This window comes from Chaetura pelagica, unplaced genomic scaffold (genome assembly GCF_000747805.2).
Source record: "Chaetura pelagica isolate M959 unplaced genomic scaffold, ChaPel_1.0 scaffold139, whole genome shotgun sequence".
In the NCBI taxonomy this organism is placed as follows: domain Eukaryota; kingdom Metazoa; phylum Chordata; class Aves; order Apodiformes; family Apodidae; genus Chaetura; species Chaetura pelagica.
Window position 1 is genome coordinate 3,458,646 of NW_009970717.1, and position 26,423 is coordinate 3,485,068.

Here is a 26,423-nt window from a genome sequence, read left to right on the forward strand (position 1 = left end):
AAAGAAAGGTATGCAAATCCATCCCTGCTTTTGTGTATGTAAACAGTGAATGGGAATACTGACTATTTATATTTTTTTATTATTATTTTTTTTAAATGTATGTATAAACTCCAGATAAAATTGAGGCCTCAGTAAGTGATTAGAGAATTTTATATCACAAGGAAAAATCTTGAGGTTTGAGTATCAGGATTGGAAGCAATGTTAGACACCGATTGCCTCTTTTTATTAAGGCATATTCAACTTTAATGTTTAATGAACATTTGGGATAAAGGATGTCTTTATCAAAGCATCAGCATTCCCATTTAAGTTTTGAAATCTTGAAATAAATACCTATAAAAGTTGTCAGGAATTCTCAAGTGAAATAAGAATAGACGTTATATATCAAATCTTTCTAAACAGGCAATGTAATTATTTCTGAAGTCCTTTGAAATGAGAGCCAGCTAGGCAAATCAAATACAATCTCTGAGAAGTCAACAATTTCACTTCTTTATTTTCCTTGGTGTATAAAGTATATAATGGAAACAACATGGAATGGCCTATATTAAATACTCTTACAAAAAAATTTACTGTGCTGTGATAAGCCTTATCTATCCCATTGTATGATGTTCTGCACAACCTGCTTCTGTCTTAGGTTACAAAACAAAAGTTTTATGATAGCAGCACAGGAACCTAGTATATCAACTGCTATTTCAGTTTGAGTGCAGTTAGAGAAGGCACTGATGTCTGTTCATATTTGGTATCACACATGGGACTGCAACTGTGAACTGCAGGAATGTCCTGTTGGGATGGTGGGGCTGTAGCCTGAGTTCTGCGAGGGGAGATATACAGCTTGGCTTTCTGTAGGAACAAAACAGAGAACTTGTAACTGGTGTGTGAGTTTCAGAAAGGAGGGTATTTTTGTGGGTGCTATAGTTCTCTTCCTTTCTGAGCATTACAAGCGTAACTCAGCCCTTAATGTCTCTCCTCTTTCTTTCTCTCCCTCTGTAGATACTGTCTTTATTGTTAGCCTAATAATGTCATCATTATATTTTGAAGTCATCAGAAAAAAGAGTCTCTGCTGCAAGCTTAATGTAACCAACTGAATTTCATTCAATTTTTGCTTCTTACAGGAAAGCTCAATGTTGCCTAAGGGCAATTTCCTTAATTTTTTTCTTCTATTTTTTTTTGTCAGAGCTTGGAATTTACAACTCTGGCTAGACAATGGACCCCTCAGCAGCAGAGTCTAATTTCAGAGACAATTGATGTCCTAACTATGTCACTGTGGCCACATCAAACCATTTTTATGGCTGCAAGCCAAGAGAAGAAAAAAAAAATCCTTTTTATTATTGTTTTTCTGTGCTGTCTCTGTGACATGGCAAGGTTCTTTGAAATGTGATTTCGCAAATCTTAAATGCAACATATTATATTGTATAATTAACCTTGTATTTCATATCACCTTGGTATGATTCCTTTGCAAATGCTTGAAGTCTACACAGATCTATCAGGTTGCTTTAAATGCATTCTACAAAGAAACCTTAAATAATACAGCTACTAAAAAGATTTTTCTTTTACCTAAAAATTCAGTCTGCTGGCATATATCACCTTGAAGGAAAATGTTTTATGTTCCACAAGTAAGATTTTAAGTTGTTACTGATGTTTTTTCTTTTTTTTATTATTAGCCTCAACTCACAAAAGAAAAAAAATAATGTTTTAAGTTATTTTTTAGTAACTTCTGCAAATTTCAAGATGAGTGTAACTATTCATTATATATATTCTTTTTATTTAGGCACCTTTGTTACTAAAGTAACAGCTACAGATGCAGATGATCCAGTTTATGGAAATAGTGCCAAGCTGGTTTATAGCATTCTGGAAGGACAGCCTTACTTTTCTATTGAGCCACATACAGGTATGTGAGTAAATATGAATCACTGGGTTGTATTTGCACAAGAGACCACGTTTCTTTACTTATTTCATGTAATAGACTTAAACTGGGAGTATTTTGGTGAATATATTGTGTGTTTTCATTAAAAATTGTTTTTCTTTCTTGATTGGATCAATCAGGGTAAAGAATGAGTATGATACTGAGTGTTTGTATGAAGTTTCATCAGCATGAATTTAGGATGGCTTATTTCTCTGTGGTTTTCAAGTCTTGAAAGTCATCTGACAGAACTGCCAATAAATCCATTCCCTCTTACTTTCTGTGTAACTGTTGTACTTATATCAAATTTACTTAGTTACGTCTGAGAATATTTTTTTTTAAGTGATTTTACAGTATTTCTTATATTCTTTCACTGGTTACTAGAAGCTATACTCTCCTAAGGAGAAGGAAACTATAACTCATTTTAAAATATACAAAAAAACCCAACTGAATCTGTATGGCTGTAAAGATGTAAAGCAGGAGTAAAAATTATTGTCCTCGTGCAGATTAAAAAAATATTAAATAAATGCTAGGAAAAAATACCAAAGGATGCTTTTAATGGATCAAGTGTGCTCAGTTTTCTAACCAACATTCAAAAGAGTACTCTTAGCCTCTTTTAAGTCCAGAAGTTCTTTAACTCTTTCTGGTGAAGTTGCATGGGATAAATTATTTCCTTTTCCTAGAATTGCCCTTTTTCCCAGAAATTTTAGTTAAATAGTATTGATTGATAAATGTTAATAGATTAATTGATTAATCCATTAAAGTATTTTATTCTGGTTGAAGGACAACTACCCTAATGTGAAAACAGTATCTGGAATTCAGTTCAGAATTCTATTTTATGCTGCAGGTGAAGTGTGGTTCTGCTAGAATAGCTCAAGCACAGCACAATGGAAAAGCAGTAGCTTGTTGCAAAAATCAGTATATCAAGAGTGTTATTAGTCAAGGCCTTTAGTTGATGCTGGCTGATTTGTCACAAGTAGTCTAGAAATATAGCTGTGAGGACACCTCTGACCATCAGGTATCAGAATTTATGATCTATTTTTCTGTAATATTACAAATTATTGCATTCAGTAATGCCTTCTGTTTTCTGTCTTATTTAGAGGGGGATTAGCTGTAGGCTCTTGCTCAGTTTCTACTAGGAAAAGTTAGTGCTGTAGCACAGAAACACTTCAGCTTTCACAGAGGAGCTGAGAAGTGTATTCTCCACCTACGCAGAAGATTTTTCACTTCTTTCACATCAAATTAGCCTGAAAGAAATATTCCAAACATTAAAAAATATTTATTTTTACTCAGGTTTATTATTTGTATTGCCTTAAAGCCTTATGTTTAATCCAATGAAGTAACTATTCATCACCTAAGAAAGTGATTTCCATTACCCTGAGAGCTGGAGAAAACTCTAAAGCTTTTTGGTGAACCTGAAAATAATGATTTTTCTCCTGTTTCACTAGCATTAAACTCCCCCTCCTACCTTCATTTCCAGTTACAAATATTCCTTTGAGTAGCAGTTCAGTTACCATGAAAATGCCATGTTAGTTTCTAAAGGCAATTTAATCATAAAGAATTCAGCTGTGGCTTTGCCACAGTCCCTCAGTAAGTGGCTTCGTATTGTGGAGCAGCTCCTGAATGAATAATTTGCTTCAAATTCTCTATTTTTCTAGAACTATGGAGGACATCAATTATGTTCTTCTCTAAACTATTACAACTGAATGACTGTATTTACTGAGGCTGTCCTGTTTCATCTGTAGTGTAACTATCACACTACTCATACAGCCATCCACCAAATAGTTTATTAAATCCAGACAGAGTGAGCATTGTTCCTGTGATGTTAGATGAACCTCTCCATTTGTTGTAATGTTTTAAAATTTGCAGAACTTGTTCTTGTGTCTAAGATTTGTCTTCATTCAGTTAGAGGAATCTTAGCTATACTAGATGTTAAATTGTTTAGAGCCCTCCAGCATTGGTTTAGGGTATATAAAAAATAAATATACATAAAAATCTAGGCATTAAACAAACAAGGTGCAGGTAGTGATGTAGAAACCTCAGCTGCATATTATACAGGGTGAGGAAGATTGCTTCAAAACCCAGCAGTCTTATAGTTGTTGTTCTTTTCAAGAGAAGTGTTTATTTCACAAAACATAAGGACCTATTCAACAGACTTTCTTGGTAATACCAGAATTTTAGAGCAAGGGTACTATAATATTTATTGTATACCAGAGAGAGTTTTATGCAGTTACATGAAGTCTCAAAATGCCAATAGCATTATCCAAAATAGCTACAATTTTGCAGTAGCTTGTGGCACTGTATCTTTAACATTTTAGAGGTAGTGGTGCATAAAACATGCATACTAGTTCACCAACTGTATAATTTGGGCAATGGTGCTATTATTGTGAACAGATAGAGTGGAAGGTACATTTTAATAAAAAGAAAATGTCCAAAGCAAATAGATATGAATGTTTGATTGTTTCCTTACATATATATATATATATCCATCCTTAGCAATGTGAACCATCACAACTAACATTTGTTTTCCCTTAATAACTAGGTCAGGAAAACACATTATCTTACACATTTATACATATTACTCAGGGACCTCAGTGAAAGTCTTTTCTGTGGGAAGATGTTTGTTTACTATTGTGGTAAATTAAAGCAGGACAGCCAAGTAAATTTGTGTCTTATCCAAAATAATTAAAACCTAATGGTGATCCTCCAAGAGTGACAGATACTTTAGGGTTTGGGGGTTGTTTGCGTCGGGGGTTTTTTTGGGTGGTGGTGGTGGGCATAGATGTGGATCTCTGTGGTTGCATTTCATGAAAGCCCCAGCTAAGTTGAAAGTCTTTACAATTAATTTGAAACAGAATTGTTTCTAAACACAGATATTTTGTCCAGAATTGGGTCTTTCTCAAAATAGAATCACTGTTTTAAGAAATGAACTATGTTAAGCAGTCCACTTCAAAATGTAAATATTTTGTGTCATTCATGGGAGTGTATCAAATGTTATCACAATATAGCTACTTAAAGCTGACCTACTTACTATTTTTCTAGATGACTGGCCTTTTATTAGCTGTTTTTGTTAGAAATTAAGACTAGACTGAGATCTGTGCAGGTACCAGTGCCAGGGCAGCCATAGATAGGCTGTACTGCCAATATTTTTTGTCATTGACTGGCTTAGATTAATGATTGTCTGACCTTGCTGCTTTGTTTTAATAGTTGTGAGAGCTGCCCATCAGGAATAATCCCAGTCATGCCTCTTGAGTCCTCTCCCTTCTGTAGTAGTCTGAACTACAGAACAAAAAGAGGGAGAGAAGTTGTAGAATATGACTTCAAGCCTATGGTAGAAAGGGTTCCTGTATCTGAGGGTAAATGTGAGGAAAGCAGTTGCTTACTCTTCTGCTTATTTGTTCCTACTAACTTGTCATTAACTAGGTGTAGCCCTTATCTGAATCACACTCTTGGTTGAAACTCTGAACTTACTCTCAACCTCCTTGCTGAAGCAATTCTATAATGCTGGATGCACAGAAATAAGTACTTGTAAGTGACCCATAAAACAATAATTTTCCATTACCTTATATGAAAAATGCATATCATTCTGTAGTTCTAGTTCACAAGTTCTTCAGTATGAGTTATAGACACATGAAAGAAGGTAATTCAGAAGTTAATTTTCATTCAGTGCTCTGAATATGGCTCAGGGTAAATGCTTTTTTGATGGCTTGTTCTGAATATTTTTTCACATTTCACAGGTGAAATTTAATATGACTACGGGTTTGTTAGATAGAGAATAAACATTAAAAATACATTACAAAGTTACAGATTCAGATTTTCTATGGGAGGCTAAACTTACAATGTGATTACACCAGATTAGTAACAAAACTCACAGTGGCCTAAAATATATTCCATAAATCATTATTGTTACATCTGAGTAACTGGCATCAGGTTTCCTGACTAGTGTGCATTACTTATAAAGGTATACAAGTTGTATGTATTATCTCATAATCCAACTGACGACAATCAAAATGCTGAAGGAGGTTCCTCAAGACTGCTAAAAATAGCTAAACTACACTTCTCACTTTTAAGCTTTTCCAATTATATTAAAAGATGACTGTCATCTTTAAAATAAGATTATCGTAATGGAAGGTAATATGAAGTGACACTGTGTTCTGCAATATAGGAATGTCAGAGAAAATACATTTTCAGCTGTGTCTGACTTATTTACATTTCACATGAACTTAAATAATTTCACTCCTACACATATCTGAAATGTCAGTACAGGAACACCTTACTGCACTGGAAAACACATTGTGCTGTTCAGGCATAAACCTTTACCTTATGTGAATAAGAACAGATTTTAAACACTGCCACCTTGGATATGGTCATTTAGTACAAAGCCAAAGTTCAGGTCACCGAAGCTGAAATGTCAGGAGCCTTAGAAAGAGAAAGTCTCTCCTAATAGAGTGTGGATATTTCTTTGGAGAGTGAATCTTTTTCTTTTTTTTTTCTTTTTTTTTTTTTTTCCCTGTACCCAGCTTCAACTTTCAGGTAAGAGTTCACATGCTTTAATCAAGAGAGCTTTTAATGATTTAGTATGTGGCCCTGTCTTGACCACAGTGTGTTGAACCCTGTGGTTCTGAAATCAGAACATAAATGAGTAGGCCTAGGAGGAATGAAAATGGCATTCAGCAGAAGTCAGGCTTGAATCTTTTATTTTAATTTGTTGTCTTTCTTATCTTCCTCCACCTAGACCTTGAAATACAGCCTAGCAAGGTAGCAAGAGATAAATGACAGCAACTTTTGAGTTACAAGAATAAAAACAAACAAGGTAGCGAGAGATAAATGACAGCAACTTTTGAGTTACAAACATTTTTATGATGTTACAGTCTGTTTCTTCTATCTGGTTGTCAATGTCCAGTTTATTAGGAATGGTAAGTATCAACAATAGCACAAGCTGCCCTCAGAATCTCTCATGTGATACTGATGAGACCCCTCATTATAGAAAACTGAAATACTGAAGAAAGTTCAAAGCAGGGTAGCTAAGGTGAGGAGAATATTACTTATAATGAAAGATTGATTGAACTTAATTTGTATAAGCTGGATAAGAGGTGATTAAAGGAGGATATTAATTCACTGAACAAATATTTGAGAAGTGTTAATAAAAGAGAGGCACAGGGACTGTTTCTGTAGTTACTCATAAAATGACAAGGTAGCATTTTCAAAGTAGAGAGATGGGAAACAGTTTTAATACAGGAAGTAATCTGCAACTGTAAGGGGAAAGTAATGAGCTGGTAGGAACAGAACTAACTTGTGTTCAACAGAGCCTTTCTAAATATTCAGTTTCTAAATAGTTGAGATTTAAACCCTCATGGAATTAGCACAGGGAAAGAACTTGTTCAGCATTAGATTGAACTGCTGCTTTCTAGCTCATTTTATTAACTAGTTCTGCTGTGATATCCTTGCCAATTACTACATATTTAAAGTTAACTAAACTTTTAACTGATACAATTTAAAGAGGGATGGGTAGATGTTGTTCTGTCTTAGCAAGTGTGGTGCAAAATTCCTTTCCTAGAGGAGAAGCAGCGTGCAGAAGGTAGGTCCATGCAGTCCATTCCCAAGGTAGCAGAATCAGCTCCAGCGCACGCGAAGATTTATGGAGTTTGTACTTGGTAGCTTCTGTACAGCACTTTCAGCTCTGTCATCAGCATTTGATGCACTTAGGGTGTAATGCTAAAAACAGAGTATATTTTCAAACTAGTATAAGCCTTTTCTTGTCTTTGTGTACTAAGTATACTGTGCAACCTTAGGAGCTGCGTTAAGGTGTTTGCACAGGGATTCTTTGGTGATTCTGAGTTGTCTTGGTGACAGCCCATTAGGAAAGAGAGTTGTACTGGCAAGCCAATAGTGCAGCAGACCCAAGGGTCAGTCCTACAGTTCTTGCTTTTTAGTTAGAAGAATAAAGTGCAACTATTACGGATAAGGTATGTAGGATTGGGTAGCAGGAAGAGATGTCTTTTCTGATTAATAAAGGAAGTATAAAGTCACTGCTGAGACATTTGAAAGCAGTAAGAATGGTCTGTAGTTGGTAAAGATAAGTAGCTTAAGATCAAGACAGATTGGCATTTTAAAAAACATTTCTGCTTCTGAAGTTTATGTAATAAAAGTAGTGCCAATAAGCTGATACCACACATTTCTTGTATTTCAGAGCAAAAGCTATGTGGCTCTAGAAAGCTAGTTACTGAACTACTTAGCATTTTCCTCAGGCTGAGTAGGAAAACAGGCTATGTATCTAAATAACGTGCTTCAAGAGACTGAATTACAGAGAGGAATTCCAACTACACAGCAAGTTTTGGAAAACATCTGAAAAAGAATGCAAGGTTACTTTCTGTAAAATGTCTAGTATAGTTATAGGTACTAGAAGATAATCACAAATAAAATCCTAGGGAAATAAGGTCATAAACACAGTACAGAATGTTTCTTTACTGCATTCTTTCTCAGTTGGTGAGAGGGTGATCATTTCACTATGCCAGTGAAACATGGTCCCAGGGAAAAGGGTATGGTTGGTAAGTAGAGATGATAGCTTTTTACCTATGCTACAAAACCCAGAGACGAGTTAATCTGAATTTAAAAAGCACTTTTATAATAGGTGTTATTCAGGCATATAATATAGAATATTCTTCAAGCAGAATACATGTAGTAAAAGATAGCTGGTGCTAACTTACACACAATGGCAAACTAGCAGATCTGCTTTAGAATGAAAGCAAGATCAGAAAACATAAAAACAGAAGCAATATGGGCTCAAAACCAAAATAAGTTACACAACAGACAAGAGAATTAATAAAATTGTATTTGACATTCGTCTCACTCTTTAACATAAAGGCAAGCAGTGCCATTTTCCCCATATGATTTTAAAAAAGAAACATGCCGATAAAGTGTCCACTGTTCCTTCTCTCCTAAAAATATAAATATGGCACAAAATCACTTCTCATAAAGTGGTTCCTCACCCACTGTTTGCCTTTACTGTGGCTAGTGTATTTTATTTGAAATATATCTACATCTGGATGTAGTTCAGACAGCTCTTGTAATTGATCAGTTTTCTAGAAAGTTAACCAACTTTGCTAGAGACTACAGATATTTTTCTTGTCTTGCTGAAATAAAAAACCTAAGGCATTAGAACAAAGCAGGAAATGAGATTAATTTATTATTTTTATTGAAATATTATTATTATTATTTTTATGAAGTGTAAATTGAATTAAAAATGGTGGATTGCTATGCCTGTTATCACATCATCAAAGTACTAGAACTTTTTAAGTTTTCAAGAAAGTTAGTTGTGATCTGTTCATTTTTAGGGATTTTATTATATGGGATCTCTACAGATCTCCAAGTGAACCTTTTTTACAGACTGCTAATCATCACTGAAGTCAGTGTGTTTCATGGGAATACAAAGAATGCATCTCACGACTCTGAAGAAATTACAAGATTGATTTTTCAGGAGTTTAGTTCCTAAATGACTGTTAGGTTTAATAAGAATCTCCACCAAGATTTAAGCGTGGAAGGAAGATGAAAGCAATTACTTAGCTCTTCCAAGATGCTGAAGGGAACATCCCAAAGTATTTGAGTTAAAATAGCAGGCAGTTTTCATAAAAAATTTTGAGATTAATGATATGCTTAAGAAAGGCTTTTCAGGACCAGATTCCAATTTTACATAGTGCTTGCTTGGTTTTATTCCATGTTCTGAATTATTATTATGTGTAGTTTTACAGCATTGCCGTAAAGACATCCTTTAAAAAATTGAGAGGAAAGTGAAAAGTGAAAAACATGCACTTGTTTCTGTTGTTCCTTTTGCTTCTCTTCTTTCTCTTAATCAGCTGTAGCTTCTGACACATGGCTTCTTTTCCCCAGATCTTTTTTAGTGTGAGACAGTATATATTCTTCCAAATAGGTTTTTGAGAGTAGTCCACAGGGGTGCATTTTAACCGATTCAAGTTGTGAGGCAGATTGTGCAAATTGCTCAGTGTGTGCATTTAGGACCACTGAAAAAGTAAATCCCATTCTGCAGCTGTTTTATTTGCTATTGAGCAGTGTGACACCAATGGCTGTTTAGGAAAAGCAGCTCAGCCAAACGGGGCACGGGGGGGGGGGAAGATGCTTTCAATATCAGGAGTGTTTTCATTCTTTGAAGAAATAGATTACTTCTTCATTTCCAATCCACTTTCCAGCTTTAGTCAGAGTCATAGTCAAATTATGATGCAGGTGTCTGTTCAGTGGTTGTATTGAATGCCCATTGAATGTTTTCCCAGGAACAAGGTTGTGAAATTATTTAGAATACATAGAGAATAAAGCCTTCTATTAGACAATATGGAGGAAAGTGAGAATGCAGTGAGCACCCTTGCCCCAAAAAAAGATCAGGTTTATACCCTCATTCTTGACAGATGTTTGTGTGATAGATTCCTAAAAACTTTAATTAATGGAAATACTATAAATTCTACAGACAGCCTTCTCTCTCTGTACTTACCTTCTCTGTTAGAAAGTGTTCCCCTAGTGTTACACTGTAGTTTACATTTTAGGACCATCATTTCTTCTCTTTTCTGCAGTGGAAAAGGAGAGCAGCTCCCAGTAATTTTTACATCATTGACTGTAAAGTGTTTCCTAATACTTCCTAACTATATAAACCAGTTATTTCACAACTGGACACACTGTTGAACCTGAAACCTTACTAATACGAGTGAACTGGAAAGATTATTCCACAGTTCTTCACAGTTCTTCCATATAACTTACTTGCTAATATACTGGGACATTTTTGATCCTTTTTATCAGCGAAACACTGTCAACTCACATTCAGCTCATTTTGACTCCACATTCTTCTCTGTCTTGTGAGTCATCTGCTTTATTGTAATTGTTAAGTTAATTGTTTCACCCACACAAAATACTTTTTACTTGCCAAATTGAGTTGCATCCAGCTTTTTTAGACTATGCAATTTGTCAAAATAGTTTTGAACTCTTATCTTGTTCTTCTCTTGCAATGGCTCCCAACTTCATGTCATCCAAAAGGCTTGACAAATTCTTCCTGTCCTCCATCATTCAGGAAACACTAAATGATGCTAGAAGCAGAACAAACCCTATGAACCGCTTCATCCATCTATCTACTTGGGCAGTAAGCCATTGATAACTCTTCTGAAGATAGTCTTCCAACAAGCATCTACCTGCCTTACATTAGTCCACAGTACTTATTCCACCTCACTTTTAAACTACTCTCTCATTTGGCACATGTCATTTTCATCCATCACAGCATGCTGAAAGTGCTTATGTTTTTATTCTCAATTTGTTTCTGGGTTGAATTGAAGTAGAACAGGTTGAATGCTCAAGGAGTTAGTGTTCTTTGTGCTGTATGTGCATTAGCGTTTGGAGAGCCTGGATTGTTCCTAATAATAGGTTGAAAGTTTCAGTACTTCTCGACAGCCCAACCTGAGAACTGGTGAATAAAGCAAAAAAAACAAATAAATATCCGTGAAATCCTCTATGCATAACTCTTTGTCTGTCTTTGTCTCTGTCACATTACTCAGGGGAAGATGGAGCCTTTTTATGTTTATTTATTTGGCTCAGAAGAGATACTGACACTTCTCTTTTGCTGACCTTCATTCTGTAGATTCTGAATATAGAAATATTGGTAGCAACAGTCAGCCTGTGTAATTTGGATGTATCTGGTTCAAAAACCTTCACTTCCTCTTACTGTAATTCAAACAGTACACTTCTTTTTAGCTTTTTATTGTGCTTGAGACTGAAACTTAACTTTTTGACACTTAGCTTCTGGCAGATGGTTTATGGGCTGAGGCAGTATATTTCTACAAAAAAACAAACAACCAGTGTTTATGTCTCCAAAGTCAGAAACTCTCTTTTAGGCACTTTTTGAGGTATTTAATCTTCCAGATATGTTTCAAACCATTGAGCAGAGTTAGATTTTCATACAGTAAGGTAAGAAATGAAATACATTTCTAGGAAAAGTCATCACCTTATTGAAATAATTGTCTCAGAGAAAACTGCAGAATGTGAAATGTGGCATCTTACACAAGTAATCTGTAGGTTAGACTTAACTATGTAAATTAGGTTTTAAAAAACCCAAAGAAACAAGGGAAACTCTCTGCCTAAAAAATAATAATGGAGAAAGTTACAGTAGGCTTAATAAAAAGCCCACTGAAGTCAGGTTTCACTGATCATTGGACCCAGCTCTATTAGTGAAAAAAAATTAATGTGGACCAAATTCCAATACCCTAATTCTGCACTTGAGTCATCTCATTTATAACGATAGAATTTTTCAGTGAATGAAGGATTATCATTCCTAAATAGTAAACCAATTAATCCAAACCAGTCACAAGTGACACTTGCTTTTTGAAATAAACACAATTTAGTCTCCTTACCCAGGCTGCTATGGAAGAAATGTCTCTATTCTTATACTTAAAGTATTTTCCACCTGTCACATCTGATAAATGTTTATTATTATCTTCTGGGTTTTACTGTTTCCTTATTTTCATTTAAAAAAAAATAACAGAAGCATATTCTTCAACATTTTCTGGAATTACTTATTTCCACCTTCTACAGATGGTATTGAATAGTTTAATTACATGTATATTTTACTTCAAGCCTGCTTCATTGGTTTTACAAGCACTGGATTATGTTGTGTTTGTCAAAGGTCTGAGCACAATCTCCTTCAAGGAGTTTAGTTGGTTGACAGGTGTAGCTGGCTGTGTCCAAGCTCAGCTCCTTTGCCAGTACAAGCTGTTGTGAAGATTTGTGCAGGGCTGCTCCTCTTTTTCCTATGGAGCTGATTTTAGTCTGAGGCTCTACTGCCCTCCCCCAGCTGTGCTACATCTGCACTGGGCTCATATTGTCTCAGTTCTGACTCAGATCCAAACCCTCCAGCTGGGTTTCCTAGCCTGGCCTCAGCCCTGCCTTGCTGCCCTGGACTTGATGGGTGATCATCAGTCTGTGGCTCAGCCTGGCCACAGTCTCTGCACCTTAGGGGGACATTGACTTGCAACTTTGCAGTCTGGCTCCTTGGTGGGCTCTCTGCTCCTGTCTGCCTTGTTTCCACTCTGCTCTCAACTCACCTTTAACTGCAGTGCAGTTGTCCTTGCTGCTCCTAATCCCACTCACCACATTGGGATAAAAAAATCACTGATTACGTATCCATTTCCTTGGGAACAAGAGATTACTCTGACTTGGCAGTTGCAGATGTAAGATAGAGGTTTCATTTGCATCCAGAATTGTATTTATAAAATATGTAAGATGACAACCCAAACTATTTTATGGAAATCTTTTACAAAATTGTAGGTTGCAAGACTGGTACTATGTAATGTTTGATGGTTTATGTAGCAAGCATATTGCTTTATTCTAAATACCTTACATCCCCTTGCTCTTAGCTTAGTCTTGTTCTAAGCCAAGAAAGTCTGATCAGATTCTTAGTATTATGGTATTAAAGAGAAATGGAGTCTAAAATCTACTACAATGCATCTCTATTAAAGGCAAGACCAGGAACTCTGTTTATTCACCATAAAAACATGAATAGATAATCTCAGCATTTCACCCAGAGCGTCATTTCTAAGAAGTGTATTTGATAGAAACTGCCCCATGTGAAAGAAGAAGAGCTGTTTGAAGCCTCCACAGCTATGCTGCTCCCAATAGAGGAATCAAAGCTAACAGATTTGCAATAAGTATTGATTGACACCTAAAAACTCCTTACAATACTGAACAAAGAACAGGTTAAGAAAAAAAATGGTGTTAGAGCTAATGAATGTGTGATTAGGCCCAGTAAGAGGTCCATGTCCAGGGCCTCCTACAAGCTCCCAAGCACTGTGGTTTAGGGGAACCACTGTAGTTTTGGATTCAATTCCCCTTGGCACTCTTTCGTTTTTAAAATATTTGAAACAATCTGACAGATATGTTTAACAGTGTTTACAGATTTAGTTTAGTACATGGTTGTCTTTGTGAATTTTGTGCTGAAATGATGGATTTCTGTGGGAGGTAGGACAGAAACCAAAAAGTTTACCAGGAAAAGAAATGTAAAAATTAATATGTATTGCAGGTATGATTTGTTCTTGGACTTTAGGCCACAATTTCAATGCACTTTTAATTAAATCAAGGTAGGTGACCTCTAATATACTTTTTTGAAAACCTCAAATTCTTCTTTATCCTTGGTAATAACAGGAGAAGTAACTGGATCTTTAGCAGTTCAATTTTTATACCAATATTTACATCTATCCATTAAAATAGCTGCAACACTGAATTTGGGTCTGTACCTGACTTTTTTTTCCCTCCCATTATCGTAGCTATAATTAAAACAGCTCTTCCCAACATGGATAGAGAAGCCAAAGAAGAATACTTTGTGGTCATCCAAGCAAAGGACATGGGAGGACATATGGGTGGACTCTCTGGAACTACAACAGTGACAATTACACTCACTGATGTTAATGACAATCCTCCTAAGTTTGCACAGAGTAAGTGCAATTATATGTATGTGTTCTCCTATATAAGAAAGTAATACAGTGGGGTTTCTAAAATTATTTTTTCAAGTTGTTTGGGGTTTTTTTTCATCATTATATTGCTTGGGTTTGTAATATAATTTAAAAATATGTCGCTGCTACTAGAGGAAGATCAATAGTCTTCTGCCTGATTAAGAGCTTAGGAAAGAGGGAGTTACGTCCACAAGTGTGCACGTATTCTGTCCTCCTTGTTACCCCTCTGACATCCACACAAAAGGGCTTGAGGACTTTTTCCATAGATTTATATTCTTCCAGGGCAGTTATTTCTAAGTGCTAGTTTTAGTTGCTGATATATGTGCTTACATCTTATGCAGACAAGTGAAACTACCAGTAAAAGACATAAATAAATTATAAAAGGAAAATAAATAGATAAATAAAAAGATTTGACTAATTAGGTAATAGTGAAGAAAACAAAGAAGATAGGTCTGAGTCTATATAATTGTTGATCTTTAATTCAAAATCTGTATTTGCTTCTGTGGTTCCAATGGATAGGTTGCTGGGCTAGGTTAAAAAGATTTGGCAGGGAAGAGCAGAATTGCTGCATCAACTTTGTTTTGAACAGGTGAAATCTAATGCAGTATTATAAACTTATCTTTTTATCCAGCTTGCTCTGAAAAATGAAAGTTGCAAGGTATTAAGAGTCTGATTTGGGGTTGGAGAACATTCACATCTAGAATTTGTATCATTATTACTTTAATAGAGGCATGTTTTTCTAACAAGGTACTTATGCACCCAATGTGAAATTATTTTCCCCATACACATGACTTGAAGTCTGCTTTGGCCCTGTTCTGAAGACACAAAGAGTTAAATTAGTTTGTCCTAGTACTCAGCACATGATAAATTACTCTTCTATAGTCTAGGAAATGCATACAGAGATAGAGAGAGAGCAAAAATATAAAATAAATAAGCAGAGGTAAAAGCTTATTTGCAAAATATATGTTTTATTACCTCATCTTAGTGGTTTTTAACAGATAAACCCTGTGTGCGAAAGAAAAGGTTTTCTCTCGTTATAAAATAAGAAATCCATAGGTTGTTCCTACATGTCACGTTGCACTGCTTGCACCTGGGTAACACGTGCGTCATTTTCCTAATAATGTAAACATCTGTAGATGAGACTCTTGGCTGAACTGTATCACTGGGAAGCAGAGGGACCTTTCTTTCCTAAGCACAATGTACTGTAGCTCCAACTCTGTTGACTACATATACTTTTGCTGGCTTATGTGGCTTTTCTATAGTATCAGCACTTTCTGTCTCCGAAAGCCGTTGCCTGCCAGTATGAAAAAAGCTGATCAGAAATTCAGCAACACAACTGTTGCTGATTGGTACATTTGGTGGGGGTCCCAGCAGCAATCACAGGAGTGAATGCTTGTGGAGGTGAAACTGTCCTTTTCTTGTGCCATTTACTCATGTCCGGTCTCCTGTAGTTTAGATAAACCAGCTGGATAGCCTGAAGAAGGCTTCATCACAGATCCCTGAAATATATTTTCTATATGGAAAACGTAGAATAGAGACAAAGAGAGAGTTGCTGGTTTTGAAGCTGTTCTAGCTAGTGCATTCCAGTGCAGAATTCAAACTACCCTTCAGGAATAACCACCCTATTAGAACACTGACCATTATGCAACTTCATTAGAAAATACCTGCATGTCTTATAACTTGTTATTTTATATATATTGCATTTAAGGGGATGAGCCATCATAAATACTATAATTGGATATTTTACAAATTCTGCCTTTTAAAATTAAGCATTCATAGCATGCTGCCTAGCTTTAGAGACTAGTCATGACTCTGGCCTTATACAAGGGCTGATCACGCTTTCAACATTTTTTTACACCAGTGAGGCACAGTTTGCATTTGCCCGGAAGAGAAAATAAGAAAGGATCAAACTTACAATAGAGTCTAACCAGAAGGAAATAGAAATTCATAAGATGTAATACATGCTGCTTTCACAATAAACAATAACGAACTCAGAAAGCAATACGTTTTATTGGTTTATTGTTTCCAGGCAGGACAGAAATGTATGTTTATGGTTTGATTTCAGAGTGTTAGCCTCCTGGGTTTTAGAAATGAAAAAGATGAACTTACACTTTCTGCGATCTCTTTGAAATAATTTTAGAGGCATTTTATATGTCACAGAAGTTTTTTAACTTGGCAGTTTACCATAAGATTGTACTGAGATCTGTGCACTGCTGTGAACAGCAAGGCTTTTCAAAAGTGCCTAATGTGTATTTTTGGTCAGCTTTGCACTATGATATCTTGATAGGACAAGTCATAATCCTTGAGAGTAATTTGTCTAAAACAGTCAGCTGCAACATAATATTTTTAACACTATTTCATAGACTATCTTCATAAATCTGAGATAAAAATACCAACTTAAAATTGTAATCAACTGTGTCTGAAGATTCAAACCACGAAGTGAGGAGAGCAGTATAAATTATGAACACACGATTTAGTTTTCTGAGGCATTTGATTGCTTTGGCTGCTCATTGTTTGTGAGCTATTATGAATATACTTGAGGAATCTTGATGATCTCCAAATTATCTCTAATAATTTAGCCTAGAAATACTTTTTTAAAAACCAACACATTTCACTTTGGGACAGACTGTATATGTAGCTAATATATGTATTTGTGAGTTTCTCACAGCTACATTCTTGCTTTCAATTGTTGCTACTGCAGTCAGCCTACAAACAGTTAAAGCAACAACTCTAGAACATTTTGTTTTAGCAAACTACTAGCTGCACATAACACTAAAAATCACACGTTGTCTTAGAACAACTGTGAGGACAGAAAAGAACAAGTTCAGAACACTTTGTCAAAAATTATTTTTATGGTCTCATCTGCTAACCTTGAATTCCTTTTGACTCTTTTAATTACTAAGTAACACTGCAGTTGATTAGATCATGTATTAACTGTAGCTTCAATAAGTGTAAATTACCAAGAGCTAAAAAAAAGGGCACTTCATAAAGAATTACTGCTGTAAAGTATGCATGTGTCTTCTGTTTTTCAGAGTACTTTTAAAGAACCATGAGATATAATAGTAAAAGGTGTATTTTGTTTTTTCTCTTAGTAAAATACTTTCAGAAAATAATGTGTTAGAAGTTCTGAATAGGTTTTTTATGCTTCTTAGGTCAGAAGGTTTGAAGCAAGTATTACAAAAAGTAAAATAGTAAAAAAGTAAAATTTGAATAGCACTTTATAGTGAATTTTAGTCTAACCCTACAAACAAATAGTAAATACACCAATGATTGCTATGAAAAGTTATTGTTTCCTTGTAAACGTACATTTTGGGGGTTTCCTTGAATGCTTAATTAGTTTCTTACAACAAAAGAGAGGTGGAAGGGCTTAAAAAATCAAATAAAAGGTTTTAAAAAGTAGTAATGCTCTAAAACTGTATAAGGGATATTTAAAGTATTAGTCCCGTTTTCTACAGAGTAGAGTACTTCTGTAATGAAAACATTGCCATACAGTGAACTAAATATCCCTTTATAAGGGACATGTTTTGCTGCTTTCAGTAAATAACTTGTATAAATATAGTTTGTATCAGTTACACATCTCAAGAGTTTGCATTGGGGAAGTATAAACAGATGAAGAGCACACAAGGGATACTGGAATCAGGTGTAATGTTTAGTCTTTTCCTCTTATTTGTAAGGTCTGTATCACTTCTCAGTAATGGAAGATGTTGCTCTTGGTGAACCAATAGGAAGGGTGAAAGCAAATGACCTGGATATTGGAGAAAATGCTAAATCATCCTATGATATTATTGAAGGAGATGGAATGGATATATTTGAAATTACTACAGATGCCCAAACTCAGGACGGCATTATTAAAGTGAGAAAGGTAAATGATATCTCTGTTTAAAAAAAAATAATAAAAATGTTTATTGTACATACAGCTGCCCAGCCAGACTATGCTCTGTGAGAAGATGCTGGATTTCTAAGAATTCTTTTATCTATGGATGAGATGTCAAGCTAGTAAAGTAGTGAAAAAGATAAATTAGCCACATCCCTCAAAATTGCCATTTAGGTGACAACTGGGGGTATCAATGGAAGTATTTCCTGTGCTAAGCCTGTATTTATCTTATCTGGGCTTCCACACAGTCAAATCGTGCATATTTTGCTTCCCTGGTTCCAAAGAAGAAGAGTAGATTTTAATTTGCTTTCTTGGTGGTATAAACTTCCATTAAATCTTGGCTGAGTATTCATCAAACACCTTTTCTCTACTATTTGATTTGCAGTATAGCTGGTCAAATACTGTTCAGAGAAAAAAAAATTACTCATAGCATATTTAAATTACCTGATGTGTGAGAGGTTTAATCTTCCACCTTCTCTCATGTTGAACTCGGCTCAATGAGTAATGATTCTAGTGAAGATTATCAAGGTTGTCAGTACTGTTTCACTTCAGAAGTGCCAAATTTGGGACCTAAATAAGGCTACAACTTTGTTACCTTTTCTGTGCTTGTACAGTCTTGATGTATGCAGATGAGGTATTTGCATGTACAAAGCAGAAGGACCACCCACAGAAATATGGGGAGAGACAGCATCTCTAGAATAAAACTTGGCTAGTAAATTCAAAGAAATATTAATAGCAGACTTAGTTTTCATTATTTTCTGAGGAAGGAGAAGAGAGCTGATTCTCAAGCTGTCTTCTGAAAAATGATGTTAATATAATTTTTAACACTGTCATAGAGGGCTTTAAATATACAGCATAGTGTCTTTGTTGTTTTGGGGGGTTTTTAAACATAAAAATAAAAAAAAAATGAAGACATGACATTCCAATGAGTACAGGTAATTAATATTCAGCTTGTTCCTGTAATTAAAGAGGTCAGGCAGGGTACCTATCAAAAGTTTATATTTTCTGTTTCTCAGTGAGTAGCATTGTAGATGCATAATAAAATGATGTACATTTATCTAAATTTAGATCTGTTTTCCTAAAGAGAAAATTATGATATAGATCCCCAGTCTTCCTTCCTGTTATTTATTGTGTGCTGTGGTCTCTTTTGTAAACGAAGGCAATTAGCCTTTTGCCCCAGTTCCCTTGGCGTTGGTTCATAACTGAGTCTCTAACATAATGTTGTTCCATATATTCATTTTGACAGCAATAATAATTTTGGTTCTACTACAGGAGATGATGGATGGAGGGTACCATTCACCAACAGATTTTGTCCAGCATAAATTAATGGACTTTAGACAATGCAGAATAAATTTTCTATATAGTATTCTGATTCACTGTAACTAAATGTGTTGAGGTGCTGTCATTTCTGTAAAGCATATGAAAAGCAACTGCAAAAATTATATAGGAGCTATGATTGGCAAATTGTGAATATGCTGATTTATAAATCACCATTCATAATTACAAAAGCTTACTAATTTAAGAGCTGCTAGAGATGCAGGGCTTTCTCCTGTTTACTAGAAATTGTGAAAAAGAGCAAATCCCATTAGAGCTTGATTCATACGTGAAAAAAATCAACAGAATTTTGAACTATATGTATTGAAGGCTCTGACAGACTTCCTGAAGGTCCTTATTTGTGCTCTTGCTGATACTTGCATTGCAGATTCAGAGTTTCTATGTCCTTTGCTATTTATCTCAGGGACATTGTAATGCAAATCTAAATATCTTTCCAGTGCTTGGCAATTTTCATCTTTGAGATTTGAATCATTGTGAGACACAAGAGAATTATATAGTGAGTAACTGATGTGCTTGAAGACACAAATTTGAATCTCCTATAATGAAAAATTATAATATTCAGAAGTGTCACAGATTTGTTTTTACTTGGTATTTCATTCCTTTAAATCCCCTGTGTTTTCATCCTTTATGTTTTAATATGGAACTGTAAAACACTAAAAACAATGGTGACATGGTAGGTATATTGATAGAGCAGAGTAATCGGTTTTGTGTTTCTCCTTCTGAAAATAAAATAAGATAGAGAAATAGGAAATGCTGCAGTTTTAAGAAATTCCTGAGAGATGTCTACCTCATTTACTCCTGTAAACAGAATTGCAGTTACCTGAAGGACAATAATTTTGAAGCCTTATATGATTAGCTCCACGTTTTTGCACATAACTCCTCTCATGTCCAACAAATAATAATTGCTACTTCTTCACATTTCTGAGATTATTCTGGAAGTAATAAAATATTTATTCTTTTTGGAGCTAGTATAATTTTTTTCTTATCTCCAACTAGCAAAACACTGATTAAGTGCATGATTAGTGTTCAAGTCATGTCATCACCAAACAATTTGTAGTATTATATCTGATATGTAATTGTAATGGTATCATTCATGAGAGAGAAAATGTTGGTAAATTTCTTGTGAAAAGCAAGAAAACAAAGAGTCTTTGTTTTCTCTGATTACTAAACACATATCAGTATATGCCTAGAAAATTGTCAGGTTAGATTTCTGGGAGTGGGAAGTGATTGCATTAAAACTCACTGAATGTGCTTAAATGCACATAACTTTCATCCATCAGCATTATATTAATTTGTTCTTTCTCTGTAGCTATTAGTAAAAGACATTTATCTTTGTCATTCTGAACAGCCACTGGACTTTGAGACCAAAAAATCCTATACACTGAAGGTAGAAGCAGCCAACATTCATATTGATCCTCGCTTCATCAGTGGAGGACCATTCAAGGATACAGCAACAGTAAAAATTGTAGTAGAGGATGCTGATGAGCCACCAGTCTTTTCATCACCTACTTACCTGCTGGAAGTGCATGAAAATGCTGCTATTAACTCTGTGATTGGTCAGGTGACTGCCCATGACCCTGATGTGTCTTCCAGTCCCATAAGGTAGTGCTGCTTTAAAGTTCTCTTTGAAAAAACTGCTGGCAGAATTCTGGGTAGATTTTCCCATACATTGTATGACACTCATGTACTCATGCCACTATTTCTATGAAAATACTCGTATAGGCTTTGTTTTATGATGTTTGTTATTATTTCAGATCATTTTTGAAACTACGGAAATGCTCCTCGCTAGTCTTATGAAACTGTAGGAATGTAATGAAAAGAAGAAATAGGGTGTATGAGGTCAGAGGGGTTTGAATCATCAGTGTGTATCTCTGCAGTTACTTTAAATGATCACCTACTGGCTGCATGAACAGGGCTGTATTTTTTTCCGTGTAGTTGTAAGGTTGTCAAAACATAATTTGTATTCCTTTGGCTAAACCTGTTCATGGTACAAAGACAGAAAGTCAGAGATTATTATACCCATATGACTTTTGCATGCTCAATTTACAATATTTTCCCTGTTTGATCAAACTTGAACAATATTTATTTTTTTCCAGTTTGATCAGTGTTTCCTCTCTCATTTTGATGAGCACACATCTTCCCCTCCCATTTGTAATGGATAGTATGGTATGATGCAAGTGTTACCAAAATGCATTGCTGTGTGTAGTGCCTGCTGAAAGCATTCTGAAAACACCAAAACATCCAATTCACTTCAGAGGTATATTTGGAGAGAGTCTAGTTAATAATAATCATCCCTGTACATTACTGCCTCTAGGGAACTGAGGCTACACAAGCAGTCTTCAGCATCATGAGGATGATGCTGATTGTTATAATCTATCACTCAAGACTATTTTCTAGTCATAGCCATTTCCATCAGGTTTATCACAGAGCCAAACTTTAAACCTTTATTTATGGAGCCCACAAGTTGCCTATCATATATTAATATATTCAAAATTAGAAATTCAGAATTTCCAGCAGATTTTGATGTACTAGAACTTGTGTATGAGGATGTTGGAGAGTATGTTAGAATCTCTCATTTCTAAATCATCCTTTCAAAACTAGCTAAACAGCATTAACTGTCACACATCTCTATACAAATTAAGGGATTTATGTATTTTTTATTGCAGCACACACCCCAGGTAGTGCTAATAGACACCAAATTAATTTTCTTACCAGAGAAGCTCTCGGGATGATCAAAGATGATAATCTGGTCATAGAAAGGGGAAATAAATGAGGGTAATTACCCAGATTAGAAAAGTATCATGTGAACAGAAAAAATACTGCTATAGAGTGCAGACTTTGATCTATCAGAGTTTAAGCATTGGCTCCACCCCTAATTATTTTCCTGCTGTTCACTGGCATCTGTTAAAAATGGGCTTGCACTGCTGCTAGAAAGACAGGATCTTCTGAAAGGTGTGTGAGACCAGCCATGGTGGCAGCAAGTTGGCTTTGGTTCCTTTACTGCAGCTCAATAGCAATTTCTCTGTCAATATAACCTTAGTTCCTTTCCTCTTCCCTGGTCTGGCTTCTGCTTGACGTGGTCCTGTGCTCCTCTGCCTCTTGATTGTGTCCCCTTTCTTCTTAGCTCAGCCTGGCTTCATCTCTGCTTCAGTTTACTTTGAGTATTTTTCCAGTTTTGTTCTGTTTCCCTGGAATTCTTTTCTAGACCTGCCCCAAACTCTTAATAATTTAGACCAGCTACAAACCTACCTATGTCCTAAAATTGAGCCTCTTTGTTCTGTCCATGTTTGAAAACTTGAGGTGAGTAAAATATTTACTTATTTCCATTTTTTTCCCACTTCCTTTTCAAGCTTTCAAAAGCAAAATATTGTATATGTGCAACTGAATTAGAATGTTATTGCTTATCAAGAAATAGAGAAACTATATATATTAAACAGAATTGGCCAAAATTAATTACATTTAAACAAAAAAAAAGGTAATTCATTGCTATGAGTTTTATCTTCTTTTTAAAATGTTATCTGCAGTACTTTAAAATATTTAATTTTTCTATGGTATTGGCTTGATAGCTAGTTAAGGAATATGCAGGGCTTAGTTTTCCATGCAACTATTTATTTATTTATTTATTTATTTCTTATTTGCTTAACTGCTTTGGCTTAATCTGGAATAGCTCTGGAAAGTCCAAATTCCTTTTTTGCATTAAAAATATTTAAAGGAGAAAAAAAAAATTAAGTTAGAAATTCTAATATTTCAGGAGCAAAAATATTCCTCAGACCAAGTAAGGAGCAGAAATAGAGTACTTTCTTTCCAATTCAGAACAAAATTGGAACAGGACAGGAGCTAACAAAAATACATGGAAATTGTGTTTTGGATTAGAATGTTTCATTCTGGTTGTGCATTTCAGGTGTTTTTTCTGTTACTATATCTGGTTCTGAATGTGCCCACCTTATGGAAGCACTTGAAGAAGGTTATTTTGCAATGTCTTGTGTCAAATGCAGAATTTTGGCAGTGGTCATTAGTCTAAAGTCTTTGTATCAGCCAAAGAGATTTTGACACCTTTAGATGGATGCAGCTGAAGGATGTGTGTGTTGTGTGGGACTTTGTTATTGTTGATGTTAAGCCCTAATTATGGATAAACAAAGGCATCTTTGAATGGCTAAGTGGTAATGTGATATTCAGCTGAATTATGCTGTCATTATCTGCTTCTCCAATGAATATGGATTATTTCTTCATACTGGTTAGTCTAACTATATTGTATCTTTGATAACAGTATTTTTTAAATAAGCAACAACATTTTTCTTTTATCTTTCTTAGCTATTCTGCTCTGCATGTTGCTTAAAGGCCTGGCTCACTTTTAAGCCTGCTGGTGAAAAGGATTTACAAATTTGGCTAATACTTGTACAAATGGCCAGTAGCTTGTCTTCCAGCCTAGTCATCCCAGAAGCATGTGTCAGTGGTTCATGACTTCCTGCTTCTAGACTCCGTGCACCTCTCTTGGGAAAGGGACCCAGTGAATCCAGCTAAGCTATTTGTAAAGCTTCACTGCAGTTTGTTTAGTAAGGCTAGTCCATTCTGCCTTTTAGAATAATTAGGCTTGAAAGATCATTATCTATTAGCATACAATCTGTGCATTGCAGTAGTATTTATTCATATTTCTGTTGTTATTTTATAACCATGGTCTATTTATCTGCAGTAAATTATCTTGAGCGAAGCATGATCCAAGTGCATAAAAAAAAGCACGAGTAATAATCTTTCTTCCTATACTGTCTCTGCCCTCCTATAAATCACTGCCCTTGAGTGCCTTTCTCTGTGGAGAGATAAGCTTCACTGTGGCATGTTTTCCCCATTCATATTGACAAAGATTTCATCTTTTGCAGCAGTTGATCATTTTCTTAATTCACAGCAGGCCTTAAAAACCCAGATAGGATATTTTCTACCTCCCTAATGGTACAGCTGTTTATCTGCCACTAAGTAGCATGTCCGATCTGCCTGGCACTAATAAACAATGGTGATTTACCACTGATGAGGTATCAGGACTGTGATTCAAATCTCAGCAGGTGCAGCAAAAAAGGATTTCTGCTCTTATTTACCTTGGTGCAAATAAAGAAAAGATCAAATTAAGTCCTAACAGCAATATCAATAGTACAGAAGCAGGACTGAGAATAATTTTAAGTCTCCTGTTAAACCACTACAGGGTTGTTCCTGTAATTGCCATAGCAAACCCATAAACTAACCAAAACTTCCCAATAACCAGTGCTGGGTTTATGGCAATTTCAGAAGTTATTATTTCCCAAGATATTCTTTTCTCATTTTTAGAGAAATGAATGTTTTATGTATAGCTTATGGATCTGACAATGCATTCCCATTAAAAAGAGTTACAATACCATTATTACAAAAAGAAAACTGCAAATGTACTATTAGTTTTCCCAGGTTTATGACACTGCAGATTTTATTTTTTTATTTTGTACCAAATATTTATCAAATTAAAATCAGGAGAGGGCTTTACCTCTCTGTAGTCTTGTAAATCCAGGTAACTTGGTTTAAAAAATGTTTCATTTTGAATGCTAGTTTTGCTTTGCGAATACTTTTGGGATGAGGTGAAACATAATATAATAAACTCACAGATGTTACACTCCCAGTTTTGTAACTTCAAAAAATGTACTGCAGGAAGATGGTAACTGAAAGCTAAGAAAGCATTGATCCTTAGAGAAAAACTGTGTCTTATGTTAATGGCATTTATATCAAGCCCAGGTCAGCTAAACATTAAATAGCATACGAGCATTTTGTATTTTATTTCATTTGTGGACTGTAAAAATTCCAGAAATGCTTGATACCAGAAGAGTTCTTTCTACATCATTACATAAAGAATTAAGATAGTTTTGAGTGATGACATCTTTAAAAGTTATCATAAATGTTTTCTCATATTTTCTTGAGTGAAATCTTAAACCTGTGTAAGTCTATAATACAATATTTTTACTAACTTCAGTAGTACCAGAGTTTTACTTTTAATTCTTCAGTTGGAACTAGAGAGACATGAAAATAAGGTTTATACATTTTCAAAAATTATTGCCTGAAGTTAGGCAACTACAACTTCACTCTTTCATGGAAGTGACCTGATCTTCAGAAATGCTGAAGGTAGCACAAGGTCAGGCTGGGTGGGGCTCTGAGCAACGTGGTCTAGTGGAAGGTCTCTCTGCCCATCCAGAGGGGTTGGGACTGGAGGATCTTTAAGATGTCTTCCAACCCGAACCATTTTATGGTTCTATAACGTGAGAACTGGGTCATATACTGGGCCTTGGTAGAAAATCAGTTAACATAAATGTCCAAATACAGATGCATGTGCCTACCTTTAGGCACATACATTTGGACATCTACTTCGTTTTTCTTGTATGATACCACTTCTTAAACAAACTACTTGGTTTTGAGTGAGTAAAACTATTTCTTCTTAGCTTAAAAAAAGGAAACTTAAATGTCTAACAAATACTATTTCTTAGTTTATCAGATTTTCACTCTGAAGTCCATTACTTAAGAACCTTACCAGTGAAGTCTTGTTCTTTGGTAATAAGATCTTTAAACATTTAAGCTTTAAGGTTTTGATAAATTTTCATAATTCAGAACTAGTTTTCTAAAAGTGAGTTGTATCTTACTGAATGCATTGCACGAGCAGTCCAATTGCAATGTATCTTTCATTCTGAATATGAAAATATCTGACACTGAAATAAAAAAAAATAAAAAATGAATGCTGTATTCCTCAGCTTTGAAATGAGATCTTGATGCTGTGTCTATCAAAATCAATTGTGTTATGCTGGAAAGAGTGGAGTTCATC

At 35.2% G+C, this 26,423-nt stretch overlaps 1 protein-coding gene across 1 annotated transcript in view; it reads left to right on the top strand.

The window, feature by feature from the left end:
• Positions 1–26,423, top strand: part of CDH8 (cadherin 8, type 2) — a 142,419-nt gene that overhangs the window by 66,703 nt on the left and 49,293 nt on the right. Inside the window, exons 4-7 of the mRNA XM_010006185.1 lie at positions 1,766–1,885; positions 14,206–14,373; positions 18,066–18,253; positions 20,949–21,202. Of these exons, the coding sequence (XP_010004487.1) occupies positions 1,766–1,885; positions 14,206–14,373; positions 18,066–18,253; positions 20,949–21,202 (730 nt within the window). The remainder of the gene's footprint in view (positions 1–1,765; positions 1,886–14,205; positions 14,374–18,065; positions 18,254–20,948; positions 21,203–26,423) is intronic.